The sequence below is a fragment of the Schistocerca gregaria genome, chromosome 3, assembly GCF_023897955.1.
Source record: "Schistocerca gregaria isolate iqSchGreg1 chromosome 3, iqSchGreg1.2, whole genome shotgun sequence".
In the NCBI taxonomy this organism is placed as follows: domain Eukaryota; kingdom Metazoa; phylum Arthropoda; class Insecta; order Orthoptera; family Acrididae; genus Schistocerca; species Schistocerca gregaria.
This window is the reverse complement of record NC_064922.1, coordinates 171296520-171319048: the sequence shown is the minus strand read 5'-3', so window position 1 is coordinate 171319048 and position 22529 is coordinate 171296520. Positions and strand designations below refer to the sequence as shown.

General features: G+C 41.0%; 1 protein-coding gene across 1 annotated transcript in view; it reads right to left on the bottom strand.

Moving 5' to 3' along the window:
- Positions 1 to 22529, bottom strand: part of LOC126356178 (hemocytin) — a 438196-nt gene that overhangs the window by 218542 nt on the left and 197125 nt on the right. The window contains exons 34-35 of the mRNA XM_050006942.1: positions 16192 to 16389; positions 8650 to 8847 (exon numbers count right to left, since the gene is read on the bottom strand). Of these exons, the coding sequence (XP_049862899.1) occupies positions 8650 to 8847; positions 16192 to 16389 (396 nt within the window). The remainder of the gene's footprint in view (positions 1 to 8649; positions 8848 to 16191; positions 16390 to 22529) is intronic.

Here is a 22529-nt window from a genome sequence, read left to right as displayed (position 1 = left end):
GTAAGGAACAGGTAAAGTCATACACAAAGAAATATCCTATCAATAATTTAAAGCAGTTTAGATAAACCAGTATGGACAGTGCAAGTTTGATGTAGTTGCCTTCCTAAGCAAATGTAAAAAAAAGTGTGACAATTGCATGATACTGCAAAGACAAACTTGAATATTTTTCATAGTAAATTTTTAAATAATAACATTCAATGAGGGTATGTGACTGTTGAAGAAAATTCATTATTACTTTGCTGAATATGGTCATTCTATGCTGGTTATAATCGTTGGTGCAAATATTTTTTATGATAGGAGGTTACTCATATCAGTTCAAGTGTGTAAATGTAACCAAATAATTTTTTGGAACGTGATGAAAAAAAGAAGGTTAAACTGCAGATGTTTCATTACATTTCGTGAAGTCAGTCTATGCATTATAACAAAGACTGCTGGGTATGACTGAACATACAGTGTTCTAAACTCTTGGATTGTAAAAAGCAGGCAACAGAAAAATTCCTGGACATGGTGGAAAACTATGGCTATTGAGGCTTATCTAATGCACAGAGTAGTCATTTCCAACAACCATAGATAGTGAGTTAGTATAAAAACTACAGTCAACACAACTAGATTATAATTTGTAGCATTCAAAGCAGTCTTTGAAAGCTATTTATTAGTTTACCACTGCTTCCCCAACAAAATATTATAGTTTAAAGGACGAATGACTTCAGGGGGAAAATCTCTAAGAAAAAATCTGTGGTACTGCCGGGTGCAATTCTGGTGGTTCTGAAAAACTACCCTTATTTATCATTGGGCAGAGTTTTCAAAATGTAAGGACATTATCAGTTGAATGTACAGTGAACAAATTACTGTTGGCGGTGGTCACTATGTTTGCTGACTGGACTGTCACCTTGAATTAAGAATAACATAATACTGTATACTGTACAGTGTGAATCTACAATGGTAATTAGAGATTGTAAGAAGCACTGTGTATTTGCTCAGAAGATACTTTTAACCACCAAGATTGGATTTAATACTATTTATTGGTGATAACATGTGTCAACAGTAAAACTGTTATCTTCTGATGGAACAGGACATACAAAAAGTTTTTTGATTATAATATTAATTGTTGAAATTGGTCATTAGAAATAAATAGTACTGAATGCAAATTTGGCTATGAAAAGTCTACCAAAACAGTAAATTTCACCAAGAAATCAAATTACTGAACTGTTATAAAATTTGATGAGATTGAAAACAGTTTTATCTTCATGCATTGTTTAGCACAAAACCCTTTTAACATGAAAAAATATTTTGCTCTCCCCCCTCCCCCCCTTTCATGTTAAATTACAATTAAAATAGTAATATCACATCACACCTAGCAGAAAAATATGGAGTACTGGTACTCAATTCAGAAAACTTTCATATAAACCTTTTGTGAGTAACATATTAAAATCAGATAAGCTACTATATAAGCATCGTAGTACTGACAAAAATGCAGTCACCACTCATCAGTGCCTCAGAGGAGTACTCAGCTGAAAGCTTGTGAATTCTCAGCCACTTGACAAAGCTGGAAGTTCAAGAGAATTTTTTCGGTATATATTGTCATGAAACTGTGCATTCGTAGATATTAAAATCAGTTTTTAGACAAAAATAAGTAATTAAAAGCATCCAAAACATCAGCAAACCATATCACCAACCTCGTAGACAAGCACCACCACAATTCATGTCTGAAGATATACTCAGGTGAAACATACAAGAATTTCAGTATATAATTATGCAGACAAATGGATGTTCTTTGTAACTGACATACCAGAAAATCTACAAATAATGCATCCGACCAACAAAAATTGAAAGCTGAAACTGTTAACAGAAAAAGTAATGTATTCACAGAAGTGCATATTTTCTAATGACATGTGACATTCTGAATACTCAGACTGAGTTATCCAATAAGATTTCCCCTCAGTATTTCATAACTTACTAATACTATTCACTCCCTTAACTAGAATTTTTTTTCTATTCTCCTTTTAAAATATGAAACTATAATAACAGTACAAAAATTCTGACACTAAATGCAATATATGTCATATTAATATCTGATTAATGGCAATATGATAATTTTCTATTTGTGCTATCCAAAAGGTTATTTCTCTGATGGTTTATATAATCAAGATTTGGTGATTAAGAGAAGCTGTCTTTATCACATCACAAAACACATGTGGGGATACCTTGTTGTGTGATCCCCCACCCCCCGACATTGGAACGATATTTGGTTTGACTGCGCCATGACACTGTGTTCTGTGCTTTCATGTAGAACATATGCGCTTTCCTTATTGTATACCATTTAGATAAGTAAAGAACATTTCCACAACGTATCGTGTCTTGCATATTCTGCACCATACCTGCACCATATGGATCTACACTGGTGACATGCAATGACCATTAATTACAGCAAATACAAACCAAACTGGATACCACATATCAACAAAGTAGCCATTGTGTAACCACTGTGCATCACAATTCATGAATTACAAAAAAGCATGCAGTGTTGCAATGTACAGTGCTCCACAACTGACTCTCCAAAGAAGTGTATTCATAAAAGTAACAATGAAACTTGCCAGTGAAGTGCATCAGCAACTGTTGATAATGCCAAACAATTTTGTCCTCCGAACAACATATTGTGTGACTTCACCACCACCCCTGTTTTGCAAGTGGCTTATTCTGAACCATTACCACTTGACTGATCATACTCACCATCGCTTGCTGTGAGCGATGTCTCTTCTACACTGTGCAAATCAATTTTCAACCCAGTGCTGACTGGCCCCGCGCGCAGATGCACAATCTGCCTGCACTATCAACTGCACCACATATGGAAATGACACATTTGCTTATGTTACCTTTGCCAGTACTTCCATAGCAACTGGCACAACTACCTACAGAGGTCACCTCCAACTGATTTAGTTTTCGTCCTAAGCTACCGCCATTTCATTCTGGTCAGCCCTCTGTATGGTTCTCACTGCTCATGATGTCACCAGTGATGCAACAGAATTTGTCAATCTCCTCAGCCACTTGGGTGAACATGCAGATGTGATAAGTAAAATCATCCTTGTACCACTGTGGACATTGTGGATAGCTAATCTCCCATCTCAAATACAGGCTGCCATGATCACTAATGCAAGGGAGCCACTAGACTAGAGAATTAAATTAGCAAATAAAATTCTTGTCATTAATCAGCACCAGCTATGTGTCAATTTACTTGATAACAATACCGCTTCGTACAGAAGCAACACCAGGCTTAGTGTAGACTGCTCTCCATGGCAGCTGAAGCAGGCCGACCGCACCTGACCACTACTCAGGCAAGTATGTCAACAAAAGAAACAACTGGCACTTGAGATCCCCAGGCCTCCACCCTAAGCCTCGGCTGGTATCATACACAGTTCAGTGACACTGCATGTAAGATCACCATGGACAGCAATACTATTTGGTTGATTATGGCTCTGACATGGCTGTGACACCTCCAATCTCGACCATCACAGCCTAAGAGAAAAGAGCCACACAGCTCTGAGCAGTGAACGATTCAGCAATCACCGTCTATGGCCCCAAACCTCACACATTAGACCTGGGACTCGGATGACAGTAACTTGGAATTTTCGAATCACAGATGTTGGTGAACCAGTATTGGTGTCAAATTTTCTCCACAATTCCCAGCTCTTACTGGATATCTTCAATGGCACACTGATTCAACACAACAGTGGTCATTCAGTCACCAGTATCATCATCTATGGGCTCCCAGAAACACAACACATCTCTCAAATGACAAGCAACAGTGCAACCTGATGGATGATAATCATCACCATCATCTACTCGGCTGCACCAACAAACTGATAAAAGCTCAACATAAACAGTTTCTTTGCTTCAGAACCCACCTGGAATCTCTATGCCTCTGTCAAGAGAATGAAATAATAAGATGGGAAATACAAAAAAATGCATGAAGAGCTCACAATGCCATGACGTCATGTACAAAACCTTTGACTGACATCCCATCGAGGACAACCTTCTCATCCAAGTGAAATACATTTTTGACATGACTAAAACAGTAAGTGTGGCCACCTACACAGCTTTCACATACCAACAGTGTTAGTAACTTTGAGTCTTCCTCAAGTGCTTCCCACTCTTAATCCTCACTCCCAGCCATCCATGGACTCTTCACAAGTGCTATTCATGCAGTGGGCCATCACACCTTCACAGACAGAATGATACACAGGTCCCCACCACACCTGGTCCCATGTCCCCTCCACAGTCCAACATAGACCACACCGGCTCCCACCAGACAAACATCACATGGCCAAGGTGGCAGTAATTGAACTTTTAGCACCAAAGAACAAAGAAGGAAGGTGCCTTGTGCTTATGTGGCGCCTACAGAACTCTTAATGCACTTTTCATAATTGATAGCTATGCAATATCAAACATAGAGGACCTTACTCATTACCTTGGGGGTGCTTCTGTCTTCAGCATCCTAGATTGCAAACAAGCTTATCACCAAATACTGATGAATGCAGAATATTTTTAAAAGACATCAATTGTTAATCACTTTTGGCCTGTTTGAGTACCTTTTTATGCCATGTGCCTAAAAAAAAAAAAAAAAAAAAAAAAGGGGGCCCAAACATGGAACAGTTTTTGGACAGGTACTACTTAAGATTCTCTTTTGCTATGCTTATCTTGCCCAGATTTCACATTTTTTCTCAGGAGGATAACACATGAGATTCCAAGCCCAGACAAGTTTTCAATGTACTTACTGCAAATGGCATCATTATCAATGACAACAAAGGCCAACTTGGCAACTTGAGGTTATCTTTCTCAGTCATGTTGTCAATGCTGCACTCATCTGCCCTACAGATAATGAATGGAACTGGTCCGCCAATTACCACCTACACAAGACTACTAGGAATTACACTGATTTCTGAGGATGATCAATTTCTACTAGTGCCACCTTCCACATGAAGTCACCATTCAGGCTCCAATAAAAAAGCCCTAAAAGGAAAGAACACTAACAGTAAACTGAAGCTGAATCAGAGCAAATTCAAAGACTGTCTCACCCAGGCAACAACCCTGGCCCACCATCATGCACAGTTAACAGTTACAAAGCATGTGAGCAGTTTTGTGACTGGCATGGTTCTCCAACAGTAAGTACTAGGCTTAAACAACCATTCAGATTTTTTCATGAAAACTGACTCTTTGCCAAAGAAAATAATTGACTTATGACTTTGAACTCTCCATGGTCTATGAGGCAATTTGTCAGTTCAAGGAAGACATGGAAGGCAAACCACTTGTCATCTATATAGATCACTGGCCTCTAGCAGACAAATCTGTAACTCATCAAAAGACTTGTGCCCCTGACACTTCCACCACTTGGATTATGTCGCACAATTCACAACTGACATATGCCACCTGAAGGGCAGAAGCAACATCATCATTAATCAAAATATCCACGGGTGTACTGCCAGTCTATAGAGTCCAACGGGCACAATATTTCGGTGATCAAACATGTCACCATCATCAGGTGAACTGACGGACTGAGCTCCTGTGAACGTGCCGGCACCGAGATCCGTACGCTATGGCTGCTCAGGGGGAACTGGGTTCGGTCGCGGCGGTGGCCGATTTAAATACCCTCCGCCCGCGGCGTGCTTCCTCCACCGTCCGCACCCCGCGCCACGGTAGCATGGTGGAACAGATTGCGACGGCGTCTGAGATGACGTCGGTGTGATGGCTCTGTCCGCCGTGTGACGACCACGGCACGTTCACAGGAGCTCAGTCCGTCAGTTCACCTGATGATGGCGACATGTTTGATCGCCGAAATATTGTGCCCGTTGGACACTATAGACCGGCAGTACACCCGTGGATATTTTGATTATCAAATACACCGGGAGAAACTCAAGAATTACAACATCATCATTGATTATCTTTCACAGATCAATGCCATCTCTGCAGAGATTGATTACAATGCATTTGCAGAATCACAACAGAGGTATAAACAGCTCCTTACCTTCTCAGTGACATGACTGTGAATACAAAGACTGAAAAATTTTGTATGACTGATCATCAAGAAAGGTTGCAAGGAGTGGACCACCCAAATGCATACCACGCTGGAAGAGTAAATTGAGCCACCACACACAACCATCACTCTGACAGTGATGCATGCACTTTAATTTGGTGAGGTTATCAATACATAATCTCCATCACTGACCACATAATGCCACACCTCTCTGAGACATGTCAGTATAATCAAAAGCTAGTGACTTCAACAACACCCTGATGCATGTACCTAGTGTCCATAACCACTGATCAAGACCAACAACTTGAATCCACACTGTTCAGTGAACAATGTAACCTCTGTGGCACCCACTATTATTGAACTACCACTACATCCATAAAGCAATGGCTTTATACAACTATGGCATCGCATATTGAAAGCTGCTCTTACGTGCCATGGTATACACTAGACACAAGCTGTAGAATGGGTGCTCTTAGGCATACACACTGCCTGCAAGAAGGAACACTGTGCCTCCCACACAGAAGTCCTGTATCGTGAAACACTTGACCTTCCTTCTGAATTTGAGCTTCTGGTGCCACATATGAAAACCAACAAACTCCCTGCCCATGTTACCAGGGTAAAAGAACATCTTACACTTCTTAAAATACTGTCTCCACAACCTCACAGCACTCTTAAGCTTTACATTCATAAGGCACCTGTAGACTACATCTACATCATGTTCCATGATGCTACAATCTGGCCTTCCTTGTGGCCTCCTTATATGGGTCCAAGGCTCTAAAACATGGTACACATGCATTCAACATATTCTTGAACCAAAGACCCAGCACAGTATATGTAAGCCATGTGAAATCTGTGTAAACACTCCAGGACAATCTGTCCACCAATGACATGTCAACTTCTGCCAAACACCACGATGATACAACTGAGCGCAATGTGGCAACTCAAGGTACAGCTTGACACTAAAGACCTCTGACACTAAAGACCTGAGTATCAAACTGATTGACAACTTCCTGGTTGTTGAGGTTCAGCATTCTGAATGTGACACTGGGAATGGTTTCATCAGCCGCCACTTCATGCTTTCTTACAAACTGCTCAATGACGTCAACATAGTAGCCTGCACATTGCATCTATCTTCCAATGGTTTTCTCACCAACATCATTCCTAGAACACCATACCCTTCTACCAGTGCAATGAAGTAACATGAAGACTATCTACCATGAGCCAACCCTAGCCCAATGCCTCCGCCAACCAATATCTCACAACAATCTCATTATGGCCACACTTGTTGCCCTCCCGCAGACCTGTAAGATTACTATCTTAATGCTGTGCAACAAGAGACATGCCACTTTTCCCCCAGCACACTCCACATTGTGTACCCCCACTGACAATCGATCTTGCTTCACAATGAATGATCTTCCAAGCTTTCATGTAGAACAGATGTGCTTTCCTCATTGTATAGCATTTGCGGAAAATAGAGAATATTTTCGTACTGTATCATGTTGTATATATTCCACATGACATCTACACTATATGGATCTACAAACATACTTAAAGTCAAGCAATGAATATAAAATCATATGCAATTTCAGTTTTACATTTACACACATATTTCAATAAAATTTATAGTCTGACAATATTCACTCCAATAACATAACTAATTTCAGAATAAATTTTAAAGACTGTAATGTAAAGCAGTTTTATATTAACACCTTACCAGGAAAAGCAACCACAATACCTTCAAACAGCTATGCGGCTTTTGGAAACACCTTATCATTCTTGACTTTTTAATTGTTATAATTTTTATGATAATTTGAATAATTTTTGAATGTTGAGTGTTGTTATTGTTATTTACAAATTCTTATACTACTCTGTGTATAGACAAATATGGTCTGTGTATAAAACTGGAAGAAGGAGCAACTGGAGGCAGAATGAAACTAATGAGCACTTTGACTGCAGAGTAGTTGTTAGTATGCAGCTTGGTTGAGACAGTGACTAAAGTAACTTATTTTTCTGGAAAGCTGCAGTATTCAAAATAAAATCAATAAACTCATACTGGCAACAGATGCATAACCTTATTAACTTTAATATAGATGGGTGAAAGCTTCAAATGAATCTTGGCATAAATAAAGTTGAAGAAAATGTCTGTTGCTGTTTATCTTCAAATAATTTAATCTACAGCTATGAATACCAATCTCCATTACCATGGATGAAATAAAATAACAGCAGGAAATGTAAAAGGTCTGACAATAAATGTTCCATCCTTAATATCTTACTTGATGAAGATAGGAGCATTCTAAATTATCTGTGAAAAATAAGCTATTCTGCAAGAATGTTGTATTAAATATGCTTGTAACTGAAATATGAAAGAAAGAAATTCTCAAAATATACCAAATTCAGGCTATGCTGACTGGAAATTTTACCCTGTGAATGCTCGTCTAACTTAATAACAAAATCATTAACTCCTACCAGTAATAACAAAAAATTATATGAAATGAAACAAATGTGGAATTTACCAATGTTTCTAGTAGGAAATGCAGGAACATTTTGGTTAAAATTTACTTTCATTAAAATTGCTTCTTCAGACATGAAAACAAACTGAAATGTTGTACAGGCATACTCACAGGAACACTCAGGTCGGACAGCGCTTACGTCTGCTGGCCATGCGCACACCATGTTTACAGGGTGGAACCATGTTCCTGGACCACAGTCCCTCTCCAGTAGCTCCCACTGACCAGCAGCATTTCTTTGGCATTGCAAATACTTAGAACAGTCACTCGGATGACTAAGAAGTGGCCTTTCCACACCACAGAAATCTTCAACTGTTGGAAAATAAGAAAAAAATCACAACCCCCTATTTACTACATTCTTCACTCTGTTATCCAGATATGGAGATAAACACATAGAGGACAGTTTCAGCTTAATTTACTTACATACTAACTTATAAACTTGAGACAAACTTTTAATTTGATCAGTGTCAAATTTTTTGTTTTGTTTGGAACATCATTTAAGTTAAAAAACACACACACACACACACACACACATACACACACACACACACACACACACACACACACACACACACACACACACACTCTGCCTGAAGATCTGAACAGTGTGACAGAACAAGTGAAGAAACATGACATCAGAGGGCATCAGTTTTAAAGATTACATCTGTGTACCACATCAACAACAGCTATCAATGTCATGCCATGTTTTCATGTAACAAAAGACTTTGCTCAACATCTGATTAAATGGTGGTAGTTGAATAATTCTTAAAAAAGTGTTGTGATAGTGCCACAACATTTAACAGTGCCGCCACGACAGTACGCACAAACGGCGATAGAGGCGCTCCGCAAATTGGCTGAGCGTGGGAGCGCCACTTAGCTACGAACGGCGCCGGCCGCATGTCACGGCACAGCAGTCGAATACGAGAGACTGAGTTGTAATCATGTGATCAGCTATTGTTCTAAGAGAGAGTGTGAATAATAACACAATTATTGTGATTAAAGGTTATAACACTTTTTGGCGACGAGGATGGGATATTTTCACTGCGTTGTGGATTTGCGTGTTCGTGACGGAGGAAGACATGGAACAGCTTATGCAAGCGCTCATTGAACAACAAACACAGCTGATGGCTACTATTCAGGCTCAACGAACACAGCTGACGGCAGGGCGATTCAGGCGTTGTCGAAGTCGCTTACTCATCATCTGTCTTCCTCTTCTCCGCCTCCATTCCCTCCTTACGACGAGGCCGCTGAAGACTGGGAGGATTATGAGAAGTGTTTGCGGCAACACTTCTTGGCTTTCGGCGTTGTCGACGCTCCTATGTGTAAGTCGTTATTTCTATCTTGGATTTCCCCTCGAGTCTATCAGCTGCTATCTCAGTTAGTCCCTCTGCGGGAACCCGCCTCCCTGTCTTTCCAAGAAATGTGTGACTTATTGTCTGCCTATTATCGAAAAAACACCCACGTCGTTGCCGCCCACATGGCATTCTACCGGTGTCGTAAACAGCCCCATCAATCTTACCGGGCTTGGGCGGCGGAACTACACGGTCTGAGTAGGAAATGTCAGTTTGTCACAGACACACATCATGAGTCTTATGCTGACTCAATGGTTAGGGATGCTATTCTACGGCTTGCTCCTGATAAAGAAGTTCGGCAACGGGCCCTCCAACTGCCAAACCCGTCGTTGTCAGAAGTTCTAAGCATCGCTCAATCCTTTGAAGTGTCTCACGCTGCTGGTGCGCAAATCGACGCGTGGTGTGATGTAGGCGCTGTACAGTCAACTCTCGACACAGGCAATTTGCCTGTTTCACAGGAGAACGACGATGTGGCGGCAGTTCACTCGTGTCAACAACGTTGCGTTGGTCCGCAACGCTCGCAGCGAAACCAGCAACCACAGAAGCTGGTTCGTTCCGCACTTCCTTCTTGCCCCCGTTGTTTCTTACAGCACGACAGGGCAGCATGTCCAAAACGTTGGGCCACATGTAATTCATGTAGGAAAAAAGGCCACATTGCTTCTGTGTGTCAGTCCCATAAAGTTCCTGTCGATGAGGACGAGGCGTCGGACATGGATGTTCACTGTGTGCTTTCTCAAACAAATAAGTTGTTTGTTACCGTTCGTGTTCTGAATAAAGACATCCGCATGCAAGTGGACACTGGCTCTGCAGTAACTCTCATTAATTCTCTCACGTATTTGGTGTTGGGCTCCCCTCCTTTGCCTCCAGTTACGCGAAATCTGAGGACATATAATCAACAGAAAATTCCTATCATGGGCCAGTTTGATGCTTCCACTGCCTACAAGTCTGTTGTTCGGCCCCTCACGTTTTATGTGGTGGATCATGGGGGCACTGAAAACCTGTTCGGTTATGATGCTTTCCAGTTGTTTGGGTTCTCCATTGATGATGATGTGCACCTCATATCTGAGGATATTCCTTATCAACAGCTGGATGGATTGTGTTCTGAATTTTCGTCTGTATTCTCTGCTGGTCTGGGTTGTGCCAAGGATTCTGAAGCCCACATTACTCTTAAACCTACGGCTTTTTCCGGGCACGCCCAATTCTGGTGGTGTTGCGTGCACCTGTCAAGGCTGAGCTAGACAGGTTAACAGCTTCAGGGATTCTCCTTCCGGTTACCTCCAGTGAATGGGCATTGCTGATCGTGGTGGTTTCTAAACCAAACGGGAGTCTGCGATTGTGTGGTGACATTAAAGCCACCGTCAACGCTCAGAGCCTCATTGACACTTATCCTCTTCCCCGTCCTGAGGAGTTGTTTCCCAAGCTCGCTGGGGGCCAGTTCTTTTCCAAACTTGACTTATCGGAGGCGTACCATCTGTTGCCGTTGGACGTTCCTTCCAAGGAATTTCTCGTTATCAACACTCCTTGTGGGTTGTATCAGTACCAGCGATTACCATTTGGCGTTGCTAGTGCACCGGCCATTTTTTAGCGGTTTTTGGAACAGCTCACGGCTTCCGTTCCCAGCTGCATAAACTATCTGGATGACATTGTTGTCACGGGAACCTCCACTGAGGAGCACCTTCGTAATTTACGTTCACTGTTTCGGGTTTTGCATTCGGCTGGGTTGAGGTGCAATCTGGACAAGTCACAGTTCTTCCAAACCTCCATTGAGTATCTTGGTTTCTTGTCCCGTGAGGGTATACGTCCTCTACGTCAGCACGTTGCGGCCGTCTACCGTCAAAGAACTTCAGGCGTTTCTAGGCAAGATTGCTTATTATCACAAATTTATTCCATCCGCAGCGGCGGTAGCTTATCCTCTGCATCAGCTGTTACGCAAAAAACGTCCCCTTCTGTTGGTCCGACAGGTGTGAGCAGGCTTTTGTCCACCTGAAGGCTCATTTGCAGTCGGCGCCTTGTCTTGCCACATTCCGTCTGGGTCAGCACTTGGTTCTGGCGACTGACGCGTCACAGCATGGCCTAGGGGCTGTTCTCACCCATCGGTATGAGGATGGGTCGGAACGACCCATCGCCTATGCTTCCAAGACCCTCAACGAGGCGCAACAGCGTTACTCTCAAATCGAAAAGGAGGCACTCGCTATCATTTATGCTCTAAAAAAGTTCAGCGTTTTTTTGTATGGTTCTATGTTTCACCTCATCACCGACCACAAACCGCTGGTCTCTCTGTTCAGCCCCTCGGCGTCACTTCCGGATAAGGCAGCTCACCGCCTGCAACGTTGGGCCTTATACTTGTCTAGTTTCCATTATGAGATTCACTATCGCCCCACGGCCCAGCACGCCAAAGCTGATGCATTGTCGCGATTGCCAATGGGCCCCGACCCTGTTTTCGATCGTGATGAACTACTCTGTTTCCACATTGATGAGGAAGAACGTCGTGCGGTCGAGGGCTTTCCACTTACAGGTTCACAGGTCACGTCGGCTACTGCGCGGGACCCGGTCCTGCGTCGGGTGATTGGTTTTGTTCAACAAGGTTGGCCGGACAGGACCAAGGGCCGGGCATCGGATCCCCTTCGCAACTACCATGCCTTGCGCCTTCGTCTGTCTGGTCGTGATGGTGTTGTTCTTATGGCCACGGATGGCACATCTCCACAGGTCGTGGTGCCAGCCTCTCTTCGCAAAGATGTTCTCAAACTGTTCCACGAAGACCATTGGGGTATTTCTCGGACTAAGTCCCTGGCCCGCAGGCACGTTTATTGGCCCGGTATTGATTCGGACATTGCCCATATGGTTGCTGCGTGTGGCCAGTGTGCTCAACAACTGGCGGCACCACGTAAAATGCCCTCTCCATGGCCTGATCCAGCTCAGCCATGGGAACGGGTGCACGCCGACTTTGCTGGCCCCTTCCTTGGTACTTATTGGCTACTGTTGATTGACGCCTTCTCAAAGTTTCCGTTTGTTGTTAATTGTCCGTCACCCACCACTGCGGCGACGACGACGCTGGCTTTGTCCAAAATCTTTGCGCTAGAAGGTCTTCCATCCATGATCGTCACGGACAATGGCCCTCAGTTCTCTTCGCAGGCCTTCCGTGATTTTTGTACTGGACAAGGGATTCATCATGTTACCGCACCTCCCTTCCATCCACAATTGAATGGGGAGGTCGAGCGCCTTGTTCGCACTTTCAAATGCCAGATGAAAAAATTCCTTAGTGATTTTTCCACAGATGACGCCCTGCTGCAATTTCTGAGTTCTTATCGCTTCATTCCTCTGGGTGATCGCAGCCCTGCTGAACCCTTGCATGGCCGCCAACCGCGCAATCTACTGCACCTGCTTCACCCTGTCAGGCCTTGTACTGTGTCCCCTAGTGCAGGAAAATACTCGGTGGGCGCCGACGTGTGGGCACGAGGGTATGGATCTCGCCCTAAATGGATTCCAGAGGTGGTCAAGGCTCTTCGCGGCCGCCGGCTTTGTGAAATCCGTACGGGCGACGGCACGGTTGTTCGCCATTACGACCAGATGCGCCCACGAGTGGTGGCCACGCCTGTGCCACCGCCCCATCCTTCGCCTCCACCAGCTCGAGACGCCAGTCCTGTCGCTGCTGCCGATCTACCGTCCGTGTTGATGCAGCCGCCGTCGCTGCCGCCTCCGAGTATGCCGGAACCGGCCCCAGTTGCGACGCCGCCTTCTCCGGGACCCATCTCGCTGGAGCACACTCCCAGGTCAATGACACCTATGGATGCTGCTCCGGAGTTTTCACCCATCATCTCATCCAGGAGGCACGTTCCACGCACGAGCTTCCGTCCTGGACATTTTCGACCATACTCTCGTGTCTCTGCGCGGGATCTCCTCAGGGCCTCACAAGAGGCCATGGATGTCTCCGCGCTGTCCATGTCTCCAAGGAAGTGAGTTTTTTTTTCAAGGGGGGAAAAGTGTTGTGATAGTGCCACGACATTTAACAGTGCCGCCACGACAGTACGCACAAACGGCGATAGAGGCGCTCCGCAAATCGGCAGAGCGCGGGAGCGCCACCTAGCTATGAACGGCGCCGGCCGCATGTCACGACACAGCAGTTGAGTACAAGAGACTGAGTTGTAATCATGTGATCAGCTATTGTTCTAAGAGAGAGTGTGAATATCCATGCAATTATTGTGATTAAAGGTTATAACAAAAAGGGTCTATTTTGAAGACAGATGCTAATTTTCCATTTTTTCAGTTGCTTCTAATTATCTACTACTACTTCATCTTTATGCAACTATACTTGATGAATGTTATACATGCATACCACTACTCAAGATACTGAGCATCAAGGGATTCCCCATCAGCAGAATTAAAAGGAGTATGATTAGTTTCAGCTAAATGTGAGGCAATACAAGCTACAAGGAAGGAAGGGGTCTAATGTCCCATCAACATCAAGGTCATTAGACACACAGCACAAGCTTTGATTGTTTCAAGGATCGAGAAAGAAGTAAGATTTGCTTTTGTGAAGAAACAATCCTGGAACTTGCTTGTAGGAATTTCGGGTAATCACAGAAAACCTCAATCTGGATGGCCAGAGGTGCATTTAAACTGCCATTCTTCCGAATATGAGTCCAGTGTGTTAACCACTGCATCACCTTGTGTGGTAGCATCAACAGAGGCACAGCAGATTTAACAGCAACCATTAATGCAGAAGCTACCTCAACATAGCTCTTAATCAGCTTTTCACACAGTATAATGTCAACATGTAGATAAATTTTGTGGCAAAATGCAAAGGAAAAAAGAAAGATTAGGTAAGATGCCTTGTTCAAGATCAGGTCATTAGTGACAGAGCATGAGCTCTTATTGAAAAATGATTGATAAGGAGTTTTGCTGTGAGTTTTTCAAAAGAATCACACCAGCTTTTGCCCTGAGAGATTTTTTGGAACCATTAAAAACCTGGATCTGAATGGATGCATGGGAATTTAACCATAATCCCTCGAATGTTAGTCCAGCATTTTACCATTGTATAATATCATTTGGCTGCAAAAGAGAGACTAAACTCTAAACCAGTGTGACAATACTAAGCACATATGTGTTACAAAACTGTAAAGTGACAATGTTTATGTTGAATGCGGTTTGCAATTTTACAAGAGAACCAATCATTATCCATCAGATTCTTAAGAAGGGATTCCCTCAGTCTAGGCAATGCATGTTTATGGGTATTATATATCTAGGTAGATGCACAGGCTCCTATGTCTTAGAATACAAAACTGGGTGCATATATACAAAGAAGATACACCCAAAGCATATGCACATCTTAATGACAGTGCAAAGCATTAATGACTGATCATGTGGAATTCCTTCTGAGTAATATAAAGGTATTGCGTGCATGAGATGCTGAGCCTGATCTCCTGACCCTTTGATGGCTCGTTGTTACTGACCGAAATCTTTGCACATTTAGAGGATCCTCGTAAGAAGATTAAGTAATGGGAAGAGTAGGATAGAATAACAACAATACAAAAAGGGTAGATTTCTACTCACCACATAGAGGAGATACTGAGCTGCAGACAAGCACTATGAAAAAGATTGCCATCAGATAAAGTTCTGCTTCCAAAATAGGAAATACACACACAGTCATGCAAGCACAACTCACACACCCTTGGCCACTGTCTCCAGATACTGCTGGGGCCTGGTTGCAGTCAGGTCCCAGTCCCCAGAGACAGTGTGTGTGTGTGTGTGTGTGTGTGTGTGTGTGTGAGTGAGTGAGTGAGAGAGAGAGAGAGAGAGAGAGAGAGAGAGAGAGAGAGAGAGTTGTGCTTGTGTGAATGTGTGCATGTTTTATATTTTGGAAGAAGGACTTTGTCTAAATGCTTAATATTTTAGCAGTCATATTCATTGGGCCTGTCTGCAAATCAATGCCTCCTCTATGTGGTTTGTAAGAAACTGGAACTCAAACAATTCATCATTAACAGCACATTGCACAATTACTACTTCATGTTGTTACTGGGAATATGTTTACATAATTTGTTTATGTTATGTTATGTGTTTAACACTTTTGGTAAGCTTCCATTACAACAGACAGGCAAGTTAATTATTTTTGTGATGTTTCCTAAGATTTTAGAAAGCAGTGTAAAGAAATTATGAAACACTGTTGCGCAGTACACTCATTAACAGATTCTTTACCTTTTCAACAACAAATCTGTTTAATGATACAGGAGCACAACAGTGCTGCAGCAAAACCACAAGCATACAGGTGTGTTACTAAGATTAACGATAAATTCTGTCTGTAACTTACAGCGACATTCAGGACGAACAGTGGCAACTTGTTCTGGTGAGGTGCATTGATGCTGGACTGGATGGAACCACAAACCATCTTCACACTGCATCTCAACAATTCGGCGACCAGTTTCAGGTAGTTGTTCACACTTAAGATATGTATCACATCGGGCTGCAGTTGGAGCAAGAGGCTGATCCAAGCTGCAGAGTGTGGTTTCTAAAAACAAAGTGATTTTCATATAAGAATAATATATCATGGAGGACATCCCACTGTAATAAGTTATTCTCCATATTCAGTCTGTTAGAAGTTCATTTACAGTTGATGGAGAAGCAAGAGTAAACTTACTTGCCACACACAAAAATCTTCAATCAGGTTTGAATTCCTTGCTGTGGCACATAAATGGGAGGAAGGAGGAATATTAACACTGTGCTAACAACACGGTTATTAGAGATGGAGCACAAACTCAGCTAGGGCACAGATTAGATGTAAATGGTATTAGGAACCATCCTGGTGTTTACTCTAACCAATTTAGAGATACTGTAGAAAACTTAAATCTGGATGCCTGGTAGGGGGTTTAAGCATGTTTCTCCCTAATGCGAGTAAGCACCTTAACTACAGCACCACTTTGCTCAGTGGGAAAGCAGACAGAAATTATTTCATCAAACATCAAAAATTTAAACTAAATTTGTATTCAAATACTGTTATATAGGTCTCAGATAAGTTTTCTCTGAAGAATACTGCTCAGCTCTGTAAGAAAAAAAGGAAAACAAGAGACAGATTGATGTTACCTGACATTGCTTTGCCCTAAGCAGCACAGTGCATATGCACACTTCATAGGATTTTTGGACAGAAAAATTATGTATCTGTAGATGCTCATTTAAAAGAGAGGGGGAAAAACAGCATATAAAATTGTTTCTATAAAAACAACTAACTTTTCATTTAAAACAATAAGTGAAATAATAGTGCTGGGGAAATGTCATGGATTTGGTAAAGGTAGATCTGTAAGGGTTACATACATATTCACAAGCCACAAATTATTGGAAGGAGGAAGGAAGTTCAATCATGAAACTTTCCTTACCTCTAAAGTACTCACTGTCACATTCAGTATAGGTAACAGTGAAAATCGTACAGTGTGGTTACCTGTCTTATGTTGTATACTTAATTTTGTCTATGGAGCAATATAATTTTAATTGTCTTCCTGAACTTCATGGCTGTAATTTATATATTTTTGGTGAAAGGTGAGAACAAAGGTACATTGAGCAAATGTTGATGACATGTGGGGACAAAGGTACATTAAGCAATCACCCTTCAGACTTTTCAAAATGTTTTGTGTTCCTTCACAGGTTTCTGATGTTTTCACATAAATTTTCAAGGGCTGTACCTCTATAAAATCAGTTCATAACGCTATCTAACAATACTTTATTGAAGCTGCTTCATCCATTCCATTGACATCACCACAAAATTTATTATCACTAGCTGATTACACATGAATGAATTTTTACACAGCTGACCAGCTTGATCTGTGATGAGTGTATTTACACTGTGGTCATGAATAAACAGAGAGCAGCTGATGATAAATCATTTATCTTGTACACTTCCATTTCCCTCTTCTTCTGTCCATTTCACTATGGCTCAATGCCACCTTCTTTAAAGAGTTTTATTCCTTGAAATTTACCACATTTGATTTTGTGGGTTTACATCTCTCAGTTGCAAGTAATGAAGTTACACTACTTTAGATTAGTTTTGACACTGTGTTTGAACCACTTTTTATGGCATCCAACATGACAATTATCCTTCATTGGTTCTCAGCAGTATGCATTGCCTAGGACATGATTAGACAAATAGACCACAGCTGATTTTGAGCTTACATAGCCTTACGTGGAGTGTAGCCATGTATGGAAGTGAAACATGGACGATAAATAGTTTGGACAAGAAGAGAATAGGAGCTTTCGAAATGTGGTGCTACAGAAGAATGCTGAAGATTAAATGGGTAGATCACCTAACTAATGAGGAAGTATTGGATAGGATTGAGGAGAAGAGAAGTTTGTGGCACAACTTGACCAGAAGAAGGGATCGGTTGGTAGGACATGTTCTGAGGCATCAAGGGATCATCAATTTAGTATTGGAGGGCAGTGTGGAGGGTAAAAATCGTAGAGGGACACCAAGAGATGAATACACTAAGCAGACTCAGGAGGATGTAGGTTGCAGTACGTACTGGGAGATGAAGAAGCTTGCACAGGATCAAGTATCATGGAGAGCTGCATCAAACCAGTCTCAGGACCGAAGACCACAACAACAGAGCCTTTATATTTTTTTATTTATTTATTTACATTTTTCTGTATAGAGCCATCACAATTATGGTTTTTGCAGACATCAGAAATAATAGTATGAAAATAACAACACTTATATAGACATTATATACTGAAACTGTTGCATCTTATATCTACTTCATACATTTATTGCATTAAAGCTGTTATGCTACTGGTTAATATTACAATCAGTGACTTATAATTCAATGAATGAATATAAAAAAAATTCTATCAGAAAAGATTTTAATTTTGTGTTAAAATCAGGTCCTGTTTTCTTTAAATAGCGGAATTTTCCCTTGGTATTGTGGCCATGTACATCACTACACTTACCAACTTCCACTGGTTGATTCATAAAAAATATAACAAATTTAAATATGTACAAAAATATACTGTTAGGTATCTGTGCTGCACAAACACTTCACAGCATGGATCTCTATAGGCTATTCCATGTGTATATCTTATCGATCTTTCCTGTAACAGCAGTATTCGTTTTAAGTGAATGTCAGCTGTGCAGTCCTATAAGAAATGGCTAAATTGTTCCATATAGTACTATTTTCAGGGTTTAGTTAGGAAATATCTTTATGAGCTGGATAAGGAGATATAAGGCACAATTGACTTTTCCACATAGAAAATTGTTGTTGTTTGACTTTTTCACACACAAAATTATTGTTGTTTGTCCACCACAAATTTTCATCAACATACATCCCCAGAAATTCACAGCTCCCAGTTTATGATGCTGAACTGTGGTAAGAACTGCCCATTTTAAACACCAGTGATTGAGATTTTGTGACATACACATTGAGTTCTTGATCACTAAAGTATTTCATTACTTCTGTTGCACCAGTAGTAGCAAAAGAGTGTAGGTCCTTACATTCTCTACCACAGAAAAAGACTGAGGTTTCATCTGCATAGCTTATTATATGAAACTCAATGGTTTGTTCAGTATCATTAATATATATTTAAGAAAGAGAAAGGGACCAAATTGAGCCCCTCAGTACAGCTTGTACTAATGTTTCAATAATGGATTGAAAGTTTATAATTTTATTATCTAGTGTATATGTATATCAGTTTAATGCATTGTTTATAATTCAATGGGTATGTGGCTAGAAGATACACAGATAAGCCCCTGATGTGACATAACTTCAGTGTTTTTAGAAGAAACCTATGTTTTACTATGTTTTAAGCTTTTGCAGGTCCAAGCAATACTGCCAGTCTGCATCCTTTGCTCCATTAGATAGAAAACTTAATGGAAGAGCTGTTAACTGTTGTGGTTGTGCTTAGCTCTTTTTTGAAGCCACACTGAGACTCTACAAGAAATCTGTGTTTCATGAAAAAGGCACTTAGCTGTGGCAGGATATTTGCAAATATATACATTGGTTTCACAACACTCATTTTTAGAACATGTTTTCTCTACTGGTGCAGTTAATGAGGTAGGTAAGAGGTTTCTAGATTCTTTTTATGCACGCCTTAGTAACTGCACTGGATATGCCATACTATCCAGATGATTTTCTTTTCTTTTGGTGAGTATTGCTTTGTACACATCCTGCTCATTAACCTCTGTAAATTCAACCCTGGTACACTGACTGAGTTGAACTGGGCAACTATAATATGAATTGGTAATTATTAAAAATATTGCATATAGTATTCATATTTTTCACAATGTTACGTCATGTCTTACACTGAATGGTTCTGTGTTCGTCTTCTTGAGACCTTTATTTGTTAGCTAACTCCCAAGATGTCTTAAATTATTTTGTTGGACTGTTCTACTGCTTTGCTGTTAATCTGCTTCCTTAGGTTAGCAATTTCAGATTTCAAAGTTTTCTTTGCCTGATGGTATTTTTCCTTAAAAATCTGCTGAATTGAAATCATGTATATTCCACCTGAGCTTAGTCAGATTTGGTGGGAGTTATAGCCCAAGATTACTTCCATTTTGGCAACATTAAATGTTTTTTTGGATTTCTATGAATGGGTAGAAATAATCACAATGGCTTAACAGTGTTGAGTAGAGCACATACAATTTGTCGTCAGACCCTTTTACCTGGTACTCAGATTCCCATTTCTCATTGACTAGTTTGCATTTAAGTGTGTTAATGTGCGATTTATTCAGAGTTAATTTCTGAAGGATTTTTGGTACAACTGAATTTATGTACTCTATCACCTGATCAAAGTGGCCAGAATAATGAAAATCCAAGTACTGTAATTTACCTTGTCTATAACATTTTTGTTGATTACAGCATAATCATATCTAGTGGAGCATGTGTCCATTACTCTTGTGTCAGAGATTACTACATTTAAAAGATAGTACAAGCTGGCCTTGGCAGCAAGAGACTGTGATCATGTGTGTGTGTGTGTGTGTGTGTGTGTGTGTGTGTGTGTGTGTGTGTGTGTGCTTGTGTGTGTGCTGGGTACTGTCTAATTCAGAAGATTACTTGTAAGCAGCCTTTTTGTTGTGCCTGTCTGACTCAACATCTACACTGTATGGTGAGTAGCAATCTATCCATTTTCATACTATTGTCATTATTCCATTCTGAATTTTTCATTGTTTGAATTTGTATCTACGTTAAAGTCACCAATATATTAAGGTCATTAGGACCAGTCGCAACAACTATGCTACTAAGTCTATTAACAAACAATATTAAATCAGAATTTGGTGGGTGATATACCCCAATCACTTTATGCTTCACTGACTAAAAGTAGTTACTGTGAAAAATAACAACTTTCATTTTGACTGATCCTTCTTCAGTGCGGTGTTCAGAAAAAAATTTTTTTTTAACTACTATATCCTTAATAACATTAATTGGCACAATATCACCTATATGGTATTCCCTACAATAATTATTTGCTTGTAAGTAACCTTCTAACCTATAATATATTATTTTGCCAGATTTTACTTCATGTTCCGTTATTACTAATATATGTGGTGAGAGTTCCTCTCCAAATATTTGCAATACATGTAATTTGTTTCTGAAATATTGAACATTTACATGCATCAACTTTAGAGGTGTTATACCTTCTTGAAGAATTACCACCCTGTATGAATTACATTTATTCCAGTTAAATTTCTTACAATAATATACGGCAATACTGCGTTTTTAGGGCTGTCATTTTTTATTTCACAGCCCAGCTCTTCTTCAAGTGAAAGGGACTCAGGCACATCTGAAGTACATCTCTGAAAACTAGTCTGACAGTCATTTACCAAAAAAAAGAGGTTTTGGAGTGTACTCCAAAACAATTGGACCCTCCTTCATACTTGCCCACGAAAGGCAAAGGTCCCGAGTTCGAGTCTCGATTGGGCACACAGTTTTAATCTGCCAGGAAGTTTCATATCAGCGCACACTCAGTTGCAGAGTGAAAATCTCATTCTGGAAACATCCCCCAGGCTGTGGCTAAGCCATGTCTCCGCAATATCCTTTTTTTCAGGAGTGCTAGTTCTGCAAGGTTCGCAGGAGAGCTTCTGTAAAGTTTGGAAGGTAGGAGACGGATACTGGCAGAAGTAAAGCTGTGAGTACCGGGTGTGAGTTGTGCTTCGGTAGCTCAGATGGTAGAGCACTTGCCCGCGAAAGGCAAAGGTCCTGAGTTTGAGTCTCGGTCGGGCACACAGTTTTAATCTGCCAGGAAGTTTCAATGTTCGTACTGTCACATTCATTCATAGCCGTCACTCAAGCTTAACTTGAACTTATACTTGTAGAGGACAAATGGTGCTCATGAGTTTTTAACTTAGGAAACCTGGACTTGCCAATCTGTGCCCCATCTACCTAAAAAAATTCCCACCAATGGGAAAGGGGGGGGGGGGGGCTGGGAGGGATATATTTTCAACATCATGTATACAGGAGTAAAATATGGGTATTAAAAGGAAGAGATGTAGCCCAGATAAAAAGCAACAGGTAAAATCAGAATCCTATGTGCAGTAACAAGGTACTTTCAAGAAATGTCTGTAGACATGATGTCATGAGGAAATTATCAGGTATATTATTTAATAACATAAAAAATTAATGCTTACCAAAACAAATTAATGAGCTATATAACAAGAAAGGAGGAAAATTGTAT